The 15230-nt window shown below is 43.8% G+C and overlaps 1 protein-coding gene across 1 annotated transcript in view; it reads left to right on the forward strand.

The window, feature by feature from the left end:
• Positions 1-15230, forward strand: part of ADAM12 (ADAM metallopeptidase domain 12) — a 392674-nt gene that overhangs the window by 274957 nt on the left and 102487 nt on the right. Inside the window, exons 6-8 of the mRNA XM_079899866.1 lie at positions 6427-6607; positions 13244-13309; positions 14417-14488. Of these exons, the coding sequence (XP_079755992.1) occupies positions 6427-6607; positions 13244-13309; positions 14417-14488 (319 nt within the window). The remainder of the gene's footprint in view (positions 1-6426; positions 6608-13243; positions 13310-14416; positions 14489-15230) is intronic.

Below are 15230 nucleotides of genomic sequence, written 5' to 3' on the forward strand. Positions count from 1 at the left end.
TTTCCTAGGGCTGCCGTAACAAATGACCGCAAAGTGGGGGGCTTTAAGGCAACAGAAATGTCTTCTCTCGCAGTTCTGGAGGCCAGAAGCCTGAAATCAAGGTGTTGGCAGGGTTGGTTCCTTTTGGAGGCTCTGAGGGAGAGTCCATGCATGCCTCCCTCCTGGTTCCTGGCAGTCCTCAGCGTTCCTGGCCTTGTGGCCGCATCCCTCCAATCTCTGCCTCTGTCCACAGGGCCTTCGCCCCTGTGTGTCTGTGTCTTCTCTTTTTTCTGTCTCTTATGGGGACACATGTCATTGAATTGAGGGCCCACCCTAAATCCAGGATAATCTTATCTTGATATCCTCCACTGAATCACACCTGCAAACCACTGCCCCCTGTTGTTTTTTTGTTTTTTGCTGCTCCACGCGGCACGTGGGATCTTAGTTCCCCATCCAGGGGATCGAACCTTCGCCGCCTGTATTGGAAGCATGGGAGTCTTAACCACCGGACTGGTGGGGAAGTCCCCTCCCCCTTTTTGAAGGTTTATATTCACAGGTAACGGGAATGAAGACTTGGATATATCTTTTGGGGAAGCACAGAGACCATGGGCTCTCATCATTGGCTTCCTCTTAATGAAAGGGGCTCATCATACCTGCTTTAGAGGACTGCTGTAAATATTAGAGAAAACAGGCTACAAGAGCCTGGTTCATGGCGGCAGGGAAGGGGAAGGAGTGACTGCTAAGGGTACAGGGTTTGCTTTAGGGGTGATGAAAACATTCTGGAATTAGACGGTGGTGATGTTTGTACAACTCAGTGAATATACTAAAAAACCATTGAATCGCATGCTTTGAAAGAGCGAACTTAATGCTTGGTGAATTATTTCTCAATAGAGCTGTTACTTCTAGAAAGGAGCCTGGCTCAGGGTAACCATCAGTTGTAGCTGCTATTATTATTATTGATATGCCAGTAATAGCTATTCTTTTTTTTTTAACATCTTTATTGGAGTATAATTGCTTTACATTGTTGTGTTCGTTGCTGCTGTATAACAAAGTGAATCAGCTACGGGTAGACACATGTCCCCAGATCCCCTCCCTCTTGCAGCTCCCTCCTACCCTCCCTATCTCGCCCCTCTAGGTGGTCACAAAGCACCGAGCTGAGCTCCCTGTGTTATGCGGCTGCTTCCCCGATAGCTATCTGTTTTACATTTGGTAGTGTATATATGTCAGTATCACTCTCTCACCGCTCCCAGCTTCCCCTTCCCCCTCCCCGTGTCCTCAAGTCCATTCTCTACATCTGCGTCTTTATTCCTGACCTAACCCCTAGGTTCTTCAGAACCATTTTTTTTTTAGATTCCATATATATGTGTTGGCATCTGGTAGTAATAGCTACCCTTCACATTTTTTATAACAGTTTGTTTTACCTCTTTGGTCATGTCTCCCAAACCTGATTATGACTTACATTGGAAATGGGAACCATAGGTGAGATGCCTTTATGGGTTCCGTGGGAGCTAGCCTGGTGCTCTGCACGTAGCAGGGGATGATGAATATTTGTTTTGATTATACATGAGTAGTTCCCATGGGAATTACTTATTGAAAATAAACCTGATGGTGCTACCGTGTTCACTAATACTGCTGCCATCACTGGGTATCAAACACGGATGAGGTGGGAGACCGCTTTTACCCGTGAGCTCCTCCCAAAAAGGACTGAAATTCAATTTCATGCCAACTGCATCTCTAACACGATTGGCAGCACAGTTTTGAGCCCCAAAGGCTAGTTCCAAGAAAATTCAGTTAGCAATTGAACACAGAATTAGCAAGGTTAATTCCCATTTTTGAATCGTCATCTGATTACAGGTCATCAGAATCCATGTGCCACTACCCTGCTGGCCTGGGAGTAGAAAGAAAGATCATATGAAGAACAACGCCATTCAGCTGTGTTATTGCCTGACTCACGATTGCTTTGGAGATTAAAAACTGAATTTCGAGAAGGACAGAAACTTATCTTGAGGAAGTGTAGGTCCCCTGAGTTATCACTTTGAAAGCTAAGAAAATAGTAAATCTATTTAATATTTAAGCCGTTAAAATGTTAATAGATTCCTCTTTGTTTCCATTGAAGGAAAAACAATAGGGTTTTGAAATTTAAAGTAAGCCTGCCTGTTTTCAAAGCAGCAGCTCCGTTTCTTCGGCCCCTTCCCCTTTGACTTCTTCCTCTGTCACAGTCATCCCTGTTTCGGGCCCTACAACCCTCTCAAGACAGCACGGGAGGGAGGCAGGCAGGAGAGTGCAGGGGCTGAACATCTCAAGCCTCGGATACCTGGGTGGAGGCGGGGTCCCACCTGTACCTCCAGCTACCTGTGTGCCCTCGACAGCAGGGAAAATGACCCGAGCTGTGCTCTATGGGGATCCACTGAGCCTGGATCCTAGGCAGAATGCCATGAGGGGTGGCCCTCGTCATCCCCAACCGCCCCTCTCTTCTGCGTCTCCCATTCACCACCACTCACTGCCCCGGAAGTTGGCCTCATCCTCCCCTCATAAGGGCCAGTCCGGTGTTCTCCAGATCCTCTTAATCTCCCCATAGAGAAGATACCCACAGTCTTCATCTTTCCCAAACATTGGCAACTGTCTTCTAACCTCTCTGCCCCTGCTCTACCAGTGGGAAGAGAACCCCACTTTCAAAGTCTGCTGGATTTAAATTCCACGCTCTGAGATACTTCCAACTCCAAGTTAACAGCTAAATACCTACGACATTCAACTTAAATTACATTCGCTTATCTAGTTTGGGGCCAGAAAGGGCTGTGAGAACATCAAATTTTCACATCTCAGAAACCCCGAATCCTTGAATTTTGTGTCCACTGTGGTTTCCAGCAATCTCTAGAGCTAAATGATTAATTATACACAAGACAGTCCAAAGCAATTATTTAATTAAGATGTATTATAGGCTGCCAATTGTTTGGAGCAAAGGGAAAGGCTTCACCCCAGTTTCTCAACATCTGGCCTTTGGATGACTTAAAAGATAAAAGGAGATACCAGAACATTTTTATGACTGAGTAACAATTTCTAGAAATTTTCCATTAAGTAGAAAATCTTTTTCGGTCATGTGCTTCTCATGATTAGAACTTGGTGACAGATTTTACTGTAAGTGTTCAGCTTATTGAAATCCAATGCAAAATAGAAAATGTTGCAATGCAAAATGAAATGTCGGTGTCATTTTCTTCTTAGGGCAGGAAAGTTAGCTTTCTAGCCAATCTCTCTTTTCCCCTCAAGGGTATTCATTTTCCACTTTACCCTGGCCTTTCTTTTTTAAAGATCTATTTCTTAATTTAGGGTTTTTCAAAATCAACTTTAATAAACAGAAATGTCCTACTACCCATTCTAAACTGAGAAATCTAAGTTTTAGTTCATAAAGAACTTTTCAAAGAAAAACATACAAGCCACCCCAGAGCTGATGACCAAAGTCCTGTCTATATGAATAGACCTACTTGGAGATACATGAAGACTGTAGTTTGGGGGGTTGGGAGTAGGGGGCCAGGGTGTAGAAGAGAACAGCTGTATGTAATGACTTTTAATCAATCTGTGGGATTTGAAAATAGCCAAAACTTCTCAGTTACGCCAAACCACACTGGCTCCCCCATCTCTGAACAGTTAAGTGTCGCGATTATTGGTAACACACAGCTTAACTCTCCAGTGTTTTCCAGCTGCCCCATGTGTCTCGGCGCGATCTTCTCAGTTAGGCTGCGGTCATCCTGGACATGATCTTGCTGTTTCTTTCACTGCCTGTAACACTTCACAAAACGGGGCTAGTGGAGTAAACCAGCTGAATAATAATGAACTGATCAGCTTGGATGGGTTCACCGGTCACGTTCACAATAAATATTTGCCAAATCAAGACTTTTCCTTCCATACTATTTGAGGATTGAAATACTGTTGTCCCGTTAAAATTTAAGAACGATTAAATAGTCACCTATAAATGGGCCATCAGTAAGCATTGGATGAGTGAATGGCTGAACAAATGAGCAATAGTGGATGTTATAGGAGCACCTTTCAGGCTCCATCCTTTGGAAACAAGCTCAGATCGTCTGAAAGAAACTGGTGGAGCGCCCGACTTTTTCAGCTGTTTCTTGAGGACTAAGCTATTTCTTTTTTTTTTTTTTTTTTTTTTTTTTTGTGGTACGCGGGCCTCTCACTGTTGTGGCCTCTCCCATTGCGGAGCACAGGCTCCGGATACGCAGGCTCAGCGGCCATGGCTCACGGGCCCAGCTGCTCCGCGGCATGTGGGATCTTCCTGGACTGGGATACGAACCCGTGTCCCCTGCATCAGCAGGCGGACTCTCGACCACTGCGCCACCAGGGAAGCCCTAAGCTATTTCTTAAATCCTTGGAACTGATGCCCTAAAACCTGGAGCCCACGGACCTCATCCATAGTCCGGAATCTCCTGAAATTTTCTGCAAAATACTGTGGATCTATGTAGATGTGAATTCTTCTGGGGAGAGTATAAGGAGGCTCATGTCTCAAAAAAGGCTGAGTCACTGTGTTAGAAGCATCTATTTACAATCAGATGAATTTTGCATGAAAATTGTATGCATTTATGATTGCGGTCAACTTGATCAATAACAGAAGTTGCTAGATGTGTGGGAACTCTTAGAGCTGCTAGTTTACTGTTACCCAAGTTCTCATTTCTCTAAAGAAAAAACTGATTTCAACATCAAGAAGAGCCTTTTTAAGTTAAAGTACTTCTTATTCCACATTGGAAAAGAGAAAGGAAAACCAGTGTGTAGGCCGATGTTCCCCCATCACTTAAAGAAACTGACATGGCTCATTTCCAGGAAGGAGGACACAGCCTACTGGAGCTCTGTCCTGCTCCAGAGGTCAGACATGCCTTGGGATCCATGGCATAAGGCCACCTCTGTCTCTGCAAGTTAAAATATTTAGCAAATGTGTCCTTTTTTTTTTTTTTTTACATCTTTATTGGAATATAATTGCTTTGCATTGTTGTGTTACTTGCTGCTGTGTAACAAAGTGAATCAGCTATACGTATACATATATCCCCATATCCCCTCCCTCTTACGTCTGCCTCCCACCCTCCCTATCCCACCCCTCTAGGTGGTCACAAAGCACCGAGCTGATCTCCCTGTGCTATGCGGCTGCTTCCCACTAGCTATCTATTTTACATTTGGTAGTGTGTATATGTCCATGCCACTCTCTCACTTCGTCCCAGCTTACCCTTCCCCCTCCCCGTGTCCTCAAGTCCATTCTCTACGTCTGCGTCTTTATTCCTGTCCTGCCCCTAGGTTCTTCAGAACCATTTATTTTTTAGATTCCATATATATGTGTTAGCATACGGTATTTGTTTTTCTCTTTCTGACTTACTTCACTCTGTATGACAGACTCTAGGTCCATCCACCTCACTACAAATAACTCAATTTCGTTTCTTTTTATGGCTGAGTAATATTCCATTGTATATATGTGCCACATCCTCTTTATCCATTCATCGTTGATGGACATTTAGGTTGCTTCCATGTCCTGGCTATTTTTAGTAATGCTGCAATGAACATTGTGGTACATGACTCTTTTTGAATTATGGTTTTCTCGGGTTATATGCCCAGTACTCCCACAAATTAACTAAGTAAAATACCAAAAAAAGCATACTTTTCTTTAATTCTTTTTTTTCGAAGTATAGTTGATTTACAATGTTGTGTTAGTTTCTGTTGTACAGCAAAGTGATTTGGTTTTATGTAAATATATATATAAATTATATATATTATATATATGTTATTTTTCAGATTCTTTTCCATTATAGGTTATTACAAGATAATGAATATAGTTCCCTGTTCTATACAGTAGGACCTTGTCATTTATCTGTACTGTATATAGTAGTGTGTATCTGCTAATCCCAAACTCCTAATTTATCCCTCCCAATCCCTTAACCTTTGATAACCGTAAGTTCAAAAAAAGCATAGGTTTATACTTAACCGTATTTCAGAATCCTTTCAACTATTTAGGAAATTTAGTTGATCAGGATGAATAATTCAGGTGTAGGAATTTTCCTTTAAAAAAAAAAAAAAGATTTCCCTCCTGAATCATGTCTGCTGATCCAGATCTAGTTATTTTCTAAGTGGATGAAACATCTTTTCTGTCAACTCTTCTCCCCAGCAGTATATCCTTGAGAAGTAAAAAACAAGCAAACGAAAAACGTAAAGACTAAACACAGTCGATTCTTTACCATAAAATATTTGAAACAAAAAACTTCGCAGACTTGGTTTTCAAAAGATTTGCAAAAATAAATCAATGCAAACATATGGCACAGGAATGTCCTTTCTAATTCAGACCTGAGAATATAAATAAATTGGTATTTCTCCTTTTATTCTCTGAATAAGAACTGGGTTTTAGCCACGAACAAGAAACTGCCCTTAAAAGTTACCTAATTTTTCTTCTTTCTTTTTCAACAGGGGACTTATTACATTTGAAAATAAAACCTACATTTTGGAGCCAATGAGAAATGAAACCAACAGATACAAACTCTTCCCAGTGGAGAACCTGCAGAGCACCTGGGGACCCTGTGGATCAAACACAACGGGCCTCGCTATGCATGACAGGCTCCCACCGCCCTCCCAGACCTGGACAAGAAGGGTAGGAGGGAAACCCCACGTGGTGTCTCTGGGGAGCTGGGGGCTCCAGCTAGGGACACCCACTGCTAGGCCGTCTGGAGAACTTTTGCCATTTGTGTCTGAGGGCTGGAGTTATTACCCAGTTTACCTGGAGGTGGTTGCTATGATGTGGGCAGAACATAATCCGACACTGAAAGCTCCGTCGTTGTAGTAAACGTCAGCCTCAGACTCATTAACCTATGCTGGGTGGAGTTGAGCTCAGAGGATACAAAATCACGTCTCCGGTGAGAACCTTCTGGGCCTAGACCCAGGAGTCTGCCCCACCGTTGGGCCCCTCCATGGTACACAGAACTGAACCGGAACCTCCACACCCTTGGGCAGCTCTCCCCTCTACAGGAAGAGACAGACAATATGGAGTTTTTACTAACGCAAAATTAGGGTCTTCAGAATAAGACCCTATAATTAGGGTCTTCATTAGGATTTGCACAGCATTCCCTGCCACTGCCCACTCGCCTGCCCTGGGTCTTGGTCCAGCAGTGTGGCTGAGGGGTGGTGCTTACCCCCAGTCCCTACTAGGGGGCGCCTGTCCCACTTCTCTCGAGGGGTCTGTGCTTCCTGGCCACCTGCCCCTGGGTCTGCTCATCACAGGTCTTCCCTTCTGCTGCAGGACTGGAGAGAGTAGTTGCCCTAATGGAGTCTGGACCACAGATGTCCCCCCCGACTAAGAGGTCCCCCCCTGGTGCAGCACCAGGAAACCTGCACCCCGAATGGCTGCCTGACCCTTTTACATCAGTATCACGTGGGCTCCACAGACCACAGCAGAACTCTTAAAAAGGAGTAAGGGTAGCCACATCTGGCTGGAGGCCCTGAACTCAAAAGACTACAACCCGATAGGAAGTTATAGACGACTTCCTGATTTTTCATCTCTATCTTTCCTGTTCTTCTGTTGACAAGAAATGAAGAATTCCTAGATATGATGTCACTTAACGATGTGCTTATATTTGATGGTCTGGGGGCATGTTTTCAAGGTTCCATTTGACACCCTTTGTCCTTCCTGACTTTAATTTGAGCGTTACACTGCTTACCACTCAACACTTCATAAATATTGTGCCTCTTTTTATTCCTAATCATTTTTCTCAATTCAGACAGTAAACGTTATCCTAAGCGATTTCTTCTCCTTCTTAAAATTTTCCTCCTACCTGTGGAGAGGTGTGTGTTCCCCTAACCTGCTTTTAACTGAACTGCTTTAGGACTTTTCATTTTAACTTTACATTCATTCTTTCCATCCTGATTCCACCTATATGACCCTAACTTCCTCTGTTTGTTAACATGCTCCCAAGGTTTTCTGCAGCAGGTGCTTGCAACCTCTTTTTTTCTTGTTTTTCCCCATCACACCCCGTCAGGCACTGTGGCTGACTTTGACGTTGACACTCAGTAGTGGGGGCTGAATCTCAATCCCCGAGAAGAGGACTTGAAAAGTGCCCCCACCTCCACCATCAGCAGAAACTTGACAGAATCTCCTTCCTGCTCTCCTCCCCTGAGCCATCTTAGAGTGACAGATTTAAGAGACGGAATCCCAAAGACCGGCCTCTGTGGTCCCAGGGCATGTTTGTTTCACGCTTACTCTTGCCTTTGATTCCAGACCTCAGATAAGATGTGATGAGGCCGTAGCTTTCACAGTCATAAACAAGTAGAACATTTGCATTCTGTTTTCCACGCATCTTGATTTGAGTACCTTGTTGATCACACGTTATCCACCTTGTGCGATGTATAACTTGACAGTTTAAACGGCACTCAAATATGTTTGCCATCTCATTTGGAAGTCAGTCCTGACTTGGTCAGGCCTTGCCAGCCATATTTTAATTCTTTAACTAAGCTTACGGCTCCCTAGAACTAGGATTGGCACAGTAATTTCCAGTCATTTTGACGCGTAGAGAGATGGAGAAAACCTGAATAACAATGTTGTTTTGTTAATTATGATATGCAAGTGTAAATGAACCTTTAAATTGTAAAGGGGAGGCATGGCATGCACTTCAACACCGTTCTCAATATTCCTCTCCAGAAATAGTCGGGATTGTTTTTACGGAAGAGAAAATGTCTCTGACTTAAAGCACATCTATATTGTGAAAACAATACAAAAAACAATTTTCAAATAAGTGGAATATGTGAGAATGGAAATTATACACAAGACAGTTTGGGGCAGTACCTTTGGGAAATACGAAAGGGAAATGCTCATGTTCTATGCCCCTTACCTGCCAGACTTAACACTGCCTTTATTTATACTCAAAAATCAGTGTAACTGCATCGAACTCATCTAGTTTATGCACTGCAGCAACTGCATTTGCTTTTTCCCAGCATTTTTCTGCCCCTACTAAATGTTAACTATTGCACAGATTGGCTTGCAGACTGAGATTTTTCTGCAGATGTGTGTGTTTTTCTTCGACCAGCAGCAGGAATAAATCTGCACTCGGGGTATGCACTGGCTATAAGATAAGCTTGAGCTATTGTTTGTCATTTTTACAAGGCTTTACATTAGATTTTAGTGAGAACCCAAGTTGCTTCTGGAAGGGTGCCTGCAGTCACAGGGCTTCCTCGCCGGTTCCCTCCTCTGCAGCTTTTCAAGTCCAGCCTGCAGAGCCCCAGCCACTCAGCCCTCCTGTGACTGATCCCTCCCTGTCCATCAGCTGTTCCTTCAAAAATGCAAACGAATTTTAACAGAAGCCTGAGCAGACTCTAAAGAAGGTGAAGGCCATAAATCTGCTACTGGAGAAAAATCACATAATACATCCCGAAGGCAAATGTAAATTACTTTTGAATTATCCTCTCCAGGGATTATCTGGGCTATTGTTCCCCTCCACTAGTATGTATAATTAGGAGTCAAATGTAAAAGTCAGTGCCTTCTCTAGAAAGCCACGTTTGCTTGGGCTACTGAGTTCAAATAGGACATCTGGTCAGGGAGACCCCATAGTTTCCTCAAAGGCAGCCACTCTGAAATGAACCAGGGCTGTTGCTTTTGGGTTTCTAGACAGGCTGCCATATTGGTTTAACAGAAGTCACAGTAGTGATGGTGGGAGTAGTGTTAACAGTAATGTGTATTTTCTGTAGAGTCTAGTAATAGTTGAATATCTGCAATTGGCCAGAACCACTGGAAAACTTGTTAACTAGAGCAGACATGTTTAATTTTTCTCTAATATAACCACCCTCACCTCTGTACCACCTCTAAGAGGCCATACATACCAAGTTCCTTTACTGCCTCGGTCGTTCTTAAATCTTGGTGGATGACAGAGCCAGCACTGCTATTGCTTCCTTGGCCCTGAGCTCTGAGCATCTCTCAGTGTGAACCGAGGTTCCAAAATATCCAGGTGTGGATTCCTATTGACTCTTGTATCGACTGAAACTCTAGATGAGTAAATAACAGCTCTCACTTCTGCCGCTGGCGTTTTAGACTCAATTTCAATACTTTGCATCTGTCCCCATTAACATTCAGTTCATCAGATTCAGCCCATTCTTCCAGCATTTGTCTCGTTTGCTTGCTGGTTCTGCAGCCTGTGTTATCAGCCAGACCTCAGAGGCTGTACCCCACGCAGATATGATCTGTGCGCTTGGTCCCCATGCAAATCGTTGGTAAGGATGGTAGAGATGACCTTTCACAGCAGAGACAGGACTCAGTTCATACCTATTCATAAAGTGGCCTTAGAGGCAAGGCACGGAGCCTGGCTTGAGCCAACGATGATCTTTCTTTACTCAGAGGAAGTTAAACCAAACTTCTGATTCATCAAATTTGCTGATCTTACCGTCTATGGAAATGGTCCTGGTTGCATTGTTATTGTTTTGTTGTTGTTATCGTTTGCTTAAAACATCCAACTTGAATCTGTTTGCCTGTCTCCATCCTTACAGCCTCAAACTGTTACCTGCGCCCTCCACTTCCCCTATGGTCCTCCAATAATCCATTCTCCTCCCAGCAGCCAGAGTGATGTGTAAAGAACCTCACATTCAAGGGTCCCCCACTGCTCTCGATAATTAGATTACCGGCCAGCCTCCTCGCCATGGCCCCTGTCCTCTGTCTCCATCTTCAGCCACATCTCATCCACACTTTTCCCGCACTCATCAGACGATAGCCATCCTGCCCACTGGTACGACACTCCAAGCTCTCCCCAGCCTCAGGACTTGTGCTGTTTCAGGGACCTGGCCCATAGGAAGAGAGAGTTGCAATGAGAACTTATTGTCACCCTCATCTCGACTTGTTTTCTGACTCGGGTTGAGTTAAGTTCCCAATGCCAGAGTTCTTGTTGTAACATGTGTAGGGGTCATTCTCCCTGAGAGCTTGGCTGTGATGACTTTGAGAGGCCCAGGAACAGCTTCCCGCTTGCGCAAGACTCAAAGAACCCCTCGGTCTGCACCTCGGAGTAGAGAACGGTTGGGCCATTCTCAGAGGCGTATATACTCTTATCTGTTTGGGGAAGGGCTTTTGTGTATCATCACGCTCCCAAAATGAAAATTCAATCAAGCAACCAGTTTCAAGTGTTGCTCTGTATATCAAACATTTTACATATGATTTTTTTAACCGGATAGCCCAGATAGGTGGGAATCATGTGGAGGTAATTTAAGCCTCTCTGTGTGTGCAGCTGAGGGAAGAAGGAACCTTTGCGGCCATGAGCCAGCCACTCCCCCATGGCTTTCTATTATTATGTGGTTAGGTTTCTCTCTGAGCTAGCAATTCTCTGCATTCATGAGAAAATTTGGACTTCTCTGAAAACTGCAGAGACAGGAAAATTGGGTTCATGTGTTTGTTTTCATTATCTGGAATTGTGTATTTTCTAAATGATGATCCAAGGCCATTTGGAAATATCCCCTGGTCATTTATTTCACCCCTTTGCAGTCTGAAAGGTGTAAACATCTGAACAACCAGGGCTCTCCCTATGAGTTTTTCAATGGGAGGCTAGTTTATTTTTTCTTTAATACAGCTATATTTTCTTCTGTAAGATGAGCTGAATCTGTTAATGGTAAATCAGGGAATTATGGGGGGAAAAGAGGCTTCTGCTTTCCAAACCTGAATAAGGAGAAGGGACAAGATCTTCACACTTCGAGAAGGTGTCTCATTTTGCATAAACCAGTGGGTACCGCTGGGGCTAATCTTCTTTCCTCTGTGTGTACGTCGTTTTCACCGTAAAGCATGCCTACGACGTATAGTTACAAAGCTTAACTTTTGTCCCTTGTAACGTTGTAAAAGTATGAGAAATTATACCTTTCATGGTGCTTTATTTTTCCTTCCTCCATAAGGTTTCCAGATTTCTTTAGGGATACCTAAATTCATGAATCAGCACAGCTGGGCCGCAAGGAGGAACACTGCTATGATACAAACATTTTTCCTGTAAAAATCTGTTTGGAAGATCCCGCACTGATGGGGATTTGTTTTATAAAAGATGTTTCCCTCAGGATTATGTGACTGGAAAGCTGATTCAAAGCATGCCTTGGTCATTTTTGCTTTTGTCTGAAAGCGTGGTTATAACCTGCAAGTTTTCAACATTAAGCAGTGTGTGCAGTTAACGCATACAGCAGCGATATCAGTTATGAGGACCGAGACCAGTTCAACCCTCATTTCCTCCGACTGCATTTTATTGCAGAAACTGAAGGCTTTGTTTTTTGTTTTTAATGTTTGCTTCTTGAGACCACCCTCCATGAATTGCTTTTTTTTCTCCTGAAAGTGCCTTTGGGATTCTCCCAGTAATTCATGGAAGAGTACAGATGTTTTTTGAAGAAACATGATTAAAATGTCACCCACTTCAGAGGCTGCCTTGATTTGGGAGGGAGTTCATATTGGGCTGTCTGCATCATCTTCAGCCCCTATCCCTTGATATACAATCTCTGTCTTCTCCTCAACTATTGCACTCCTACCAATCCTTTTTCTCCAGTGGCATGTTTCAGTCTATTTTTTTTTTTTCTTGACACTGTTTCTTCCTATTCTGTTTCTCTTGTTCCGTTCTGGTTTTCCTCCTAGCACCTTCTTCTCGCCTGGCTCTGTTCCCCATTTATCCGCCTGGCTGTTCCCTATTCTTCCTTTGCTTCTAACCAGATTTTTAAATGATCACCTGCAGAAATCAGCTCCCTGGAATGGACTACTCAGTGTTTCCCCAGAAGGGCTATGCAGTTCCTGCTCAAAATATATTCGCTTTATATATTGGCTTTTCCCACATCACAAAACTAGACCACAAAGGCAAAGGGAACACCCGTGAGACCCTGATTCCATCATCTTCTGTAGTGATCTTGAAATGTGCTACATCCAGCCCGAAATGAAGAGTTCCTTGGCTCCTGTTCCAGAGAGAGCTTTGGTTTTGCTTGTTTACATATGTGTTTTGTTTAATAATGATCTCAACTTGTTCTGATCCTATAATCAGTGATTCAGCAGAAAGGTTAGATCCCTTTTTAAGGATTTCCCAGATGGAAGTGGAGAGTGGCCGCTCACAATGAGAAAGTTTTACAGCGGTTTTTGGGGTTGGAGGTGAACTTCTAGGTGGGACAGGGTTGTGGGAGCCAGTGATGTCGGTAGGACCGGTGGGGGGCCCCCTAATTCAAGTGCTTGAGTCGAGAGACATTGACAGTGTTCGGGAAGCCCCAGAGAGGCAGTCAGGGAAATTAAACCCATGTTTGCTTTTGGCAGCAAAAAAGAGAGACCCTCAAGACGACCAAGTATGTAGAGCTCGTTATTGTGGCAGACAACCGAGAGGTAAGAACTTTCTGAAATTTCTTGGTTGGTTAAAAAAAAAAAAAAAGGCAAAAGAAAATGTTTAGCAAGTTATTACTTGCTTTATTTAACCTCATTTTCCACGAGGCCTTAAAAGCATTGTAAACAACCCATTGAAAAAAGTGGTTTCCTGCTATTATAAAGTATAACATATTAAAAATGTATCTGGTATTACAAATATTAGCAGGGACTGCGGAGTTACCGTGTAGCTAAGCTCTCCAAACAGGGAGAATTATTTGTGGGAAATGGCAGATGGTTTTAGAATGTATTCTAAAACACTTTTGAGAAAAGTTTAGTTTAAACATGTCCGATATGTCCTAAACCAAAATGAATGAATGAATCAAGGCTGTAGACACAGCAGAAAAACCCTACCTTCCAAAGTAGGGCTTGATACGGTATTAGTTTTTTTTCCTTTTAATTAATTTTTAATTAGTTTTTTCTTTTAATTAATTTTTAATTAGTTTTTTTTTTTTTTTAGATTATCTTCCCTGTGTCCTTTTCTCGCCTCTACTACCTATTATGAATTAGGTGACATTTTCTCCCAGACTGGCTCAACGCATATGAATGAAACAGATTTGACAATTTCACAGGCAACTGTTCCCACTCTGCAAGTTCAGATTAGCTGGGAGAAGTGGGACTTTATTAACTTTTTATCCATTCTCTGTATTGTTTGACTTGTTGCCATGCGCTTCTATTACTTTCACTCTTTAATTTTTTAAAAACAAATATAAAGGAGATTTCGGAGGAAGTTAAAATCAAGTTGATGATATGAAGAATGGCTTTGGACGGCCTTCTGGTTGTGTCTGTTTTCTCGATGCCAAAACATGTCACTGCCTCCATCATTTATGAGGCTGGAAAATTCACAAAAGTTACTGTCTTCTGAGCACTTGGCTTGGGTGAATTTCAGGGAGTTTCAGAAAGTCCCTGGATGGGGAAATTACTCGGCAGGATGGGAGCTCACCTCACCATAAACCAGGGAGGGCCCTGAGGGATTTGCAGAGCCTGAGACTTCACATTTCCAGGAGCTGGGAAGATGAGATTTGATTGATAGTCCAGCCATTGTTAATGCTGACATTTAAAATTATTAAGTTTCAGAGGCAAGGAAAAGACCTGGAAAAAGTCAAACAACGATTAATAGAGATCGCTAATCACGTTGACAAGGTAAGTTCCTTGGGGGTAATTAGATCACTCACAGCATGTAAATGTTTGGGAATGAGGTGGAGGGAATGAAACACATCCCATCTGACTTAGGGAGGTCGGGTTCTGCCTCCGGTCCTGGGCTGGTACCCAACTTCCCCTTCTTCTGAGAATTCTTGGGGCCTGGAGCAGCTGCAGGAGATGCCACCCCACGCTGTCTGGACCTCGGTGGCCTTGGCATCCATCTCCCGCCAGGCTCTCTTCTGGCCAGGAAGGCGTTTTGACCTCCCCAGTTAGATCCAGAATCCCAATAGGGTGCATCTGACCCTCTTGAGAGCTCCAAGCAGGCCTCTTTTCAGCTCTCCCTGGGCAGGTCCCACAGGCCCCCTGAGGGTGAGCTCTCACTGATAAGGGACCCACGGGCTCCACAGTCCCAGGACACAGAAATCGGCTTTCGGCTCAATCGGCCGTCAGGAAATTCCTCACCGAGAACTCGGGAGGGAGCTCACCTTTGCAAAGGTGATTTCAGAGCTGGAAGAGATCCTGAAAGTCTGCTCTGACCCAGGTGTATTTGCTCGTCCATGCTCCTTACGCGACCTGTTCGCAAGGAGGTGGAACCATCTACGTGCGCCACCTGCCTTCAGCGACAGACCCTGCAGGGAGAGCGTCGGGCTGTTTGGTGCCGAGGGCTCTCAGCGCAGAGCATGTTGGCGTTGCCTGGAAGCTTTCAAAGGCCTTGCTGCTCGGGTGTCTGGGTGGGGCCTGG

This window comes from Stenella coeruleoalba (genome assembly GCF_951394435.1).
Source record: "Stenella coeruleoalba genome assembly, chromosome: 16".
In the NCBI taxonomy this organism is placed as follows: Eukaryota; Metazoa; Chordata; class Mammalia; order Artiodactyla; family Delphinidae; genus Stenella; species Stenella coeruleoalba.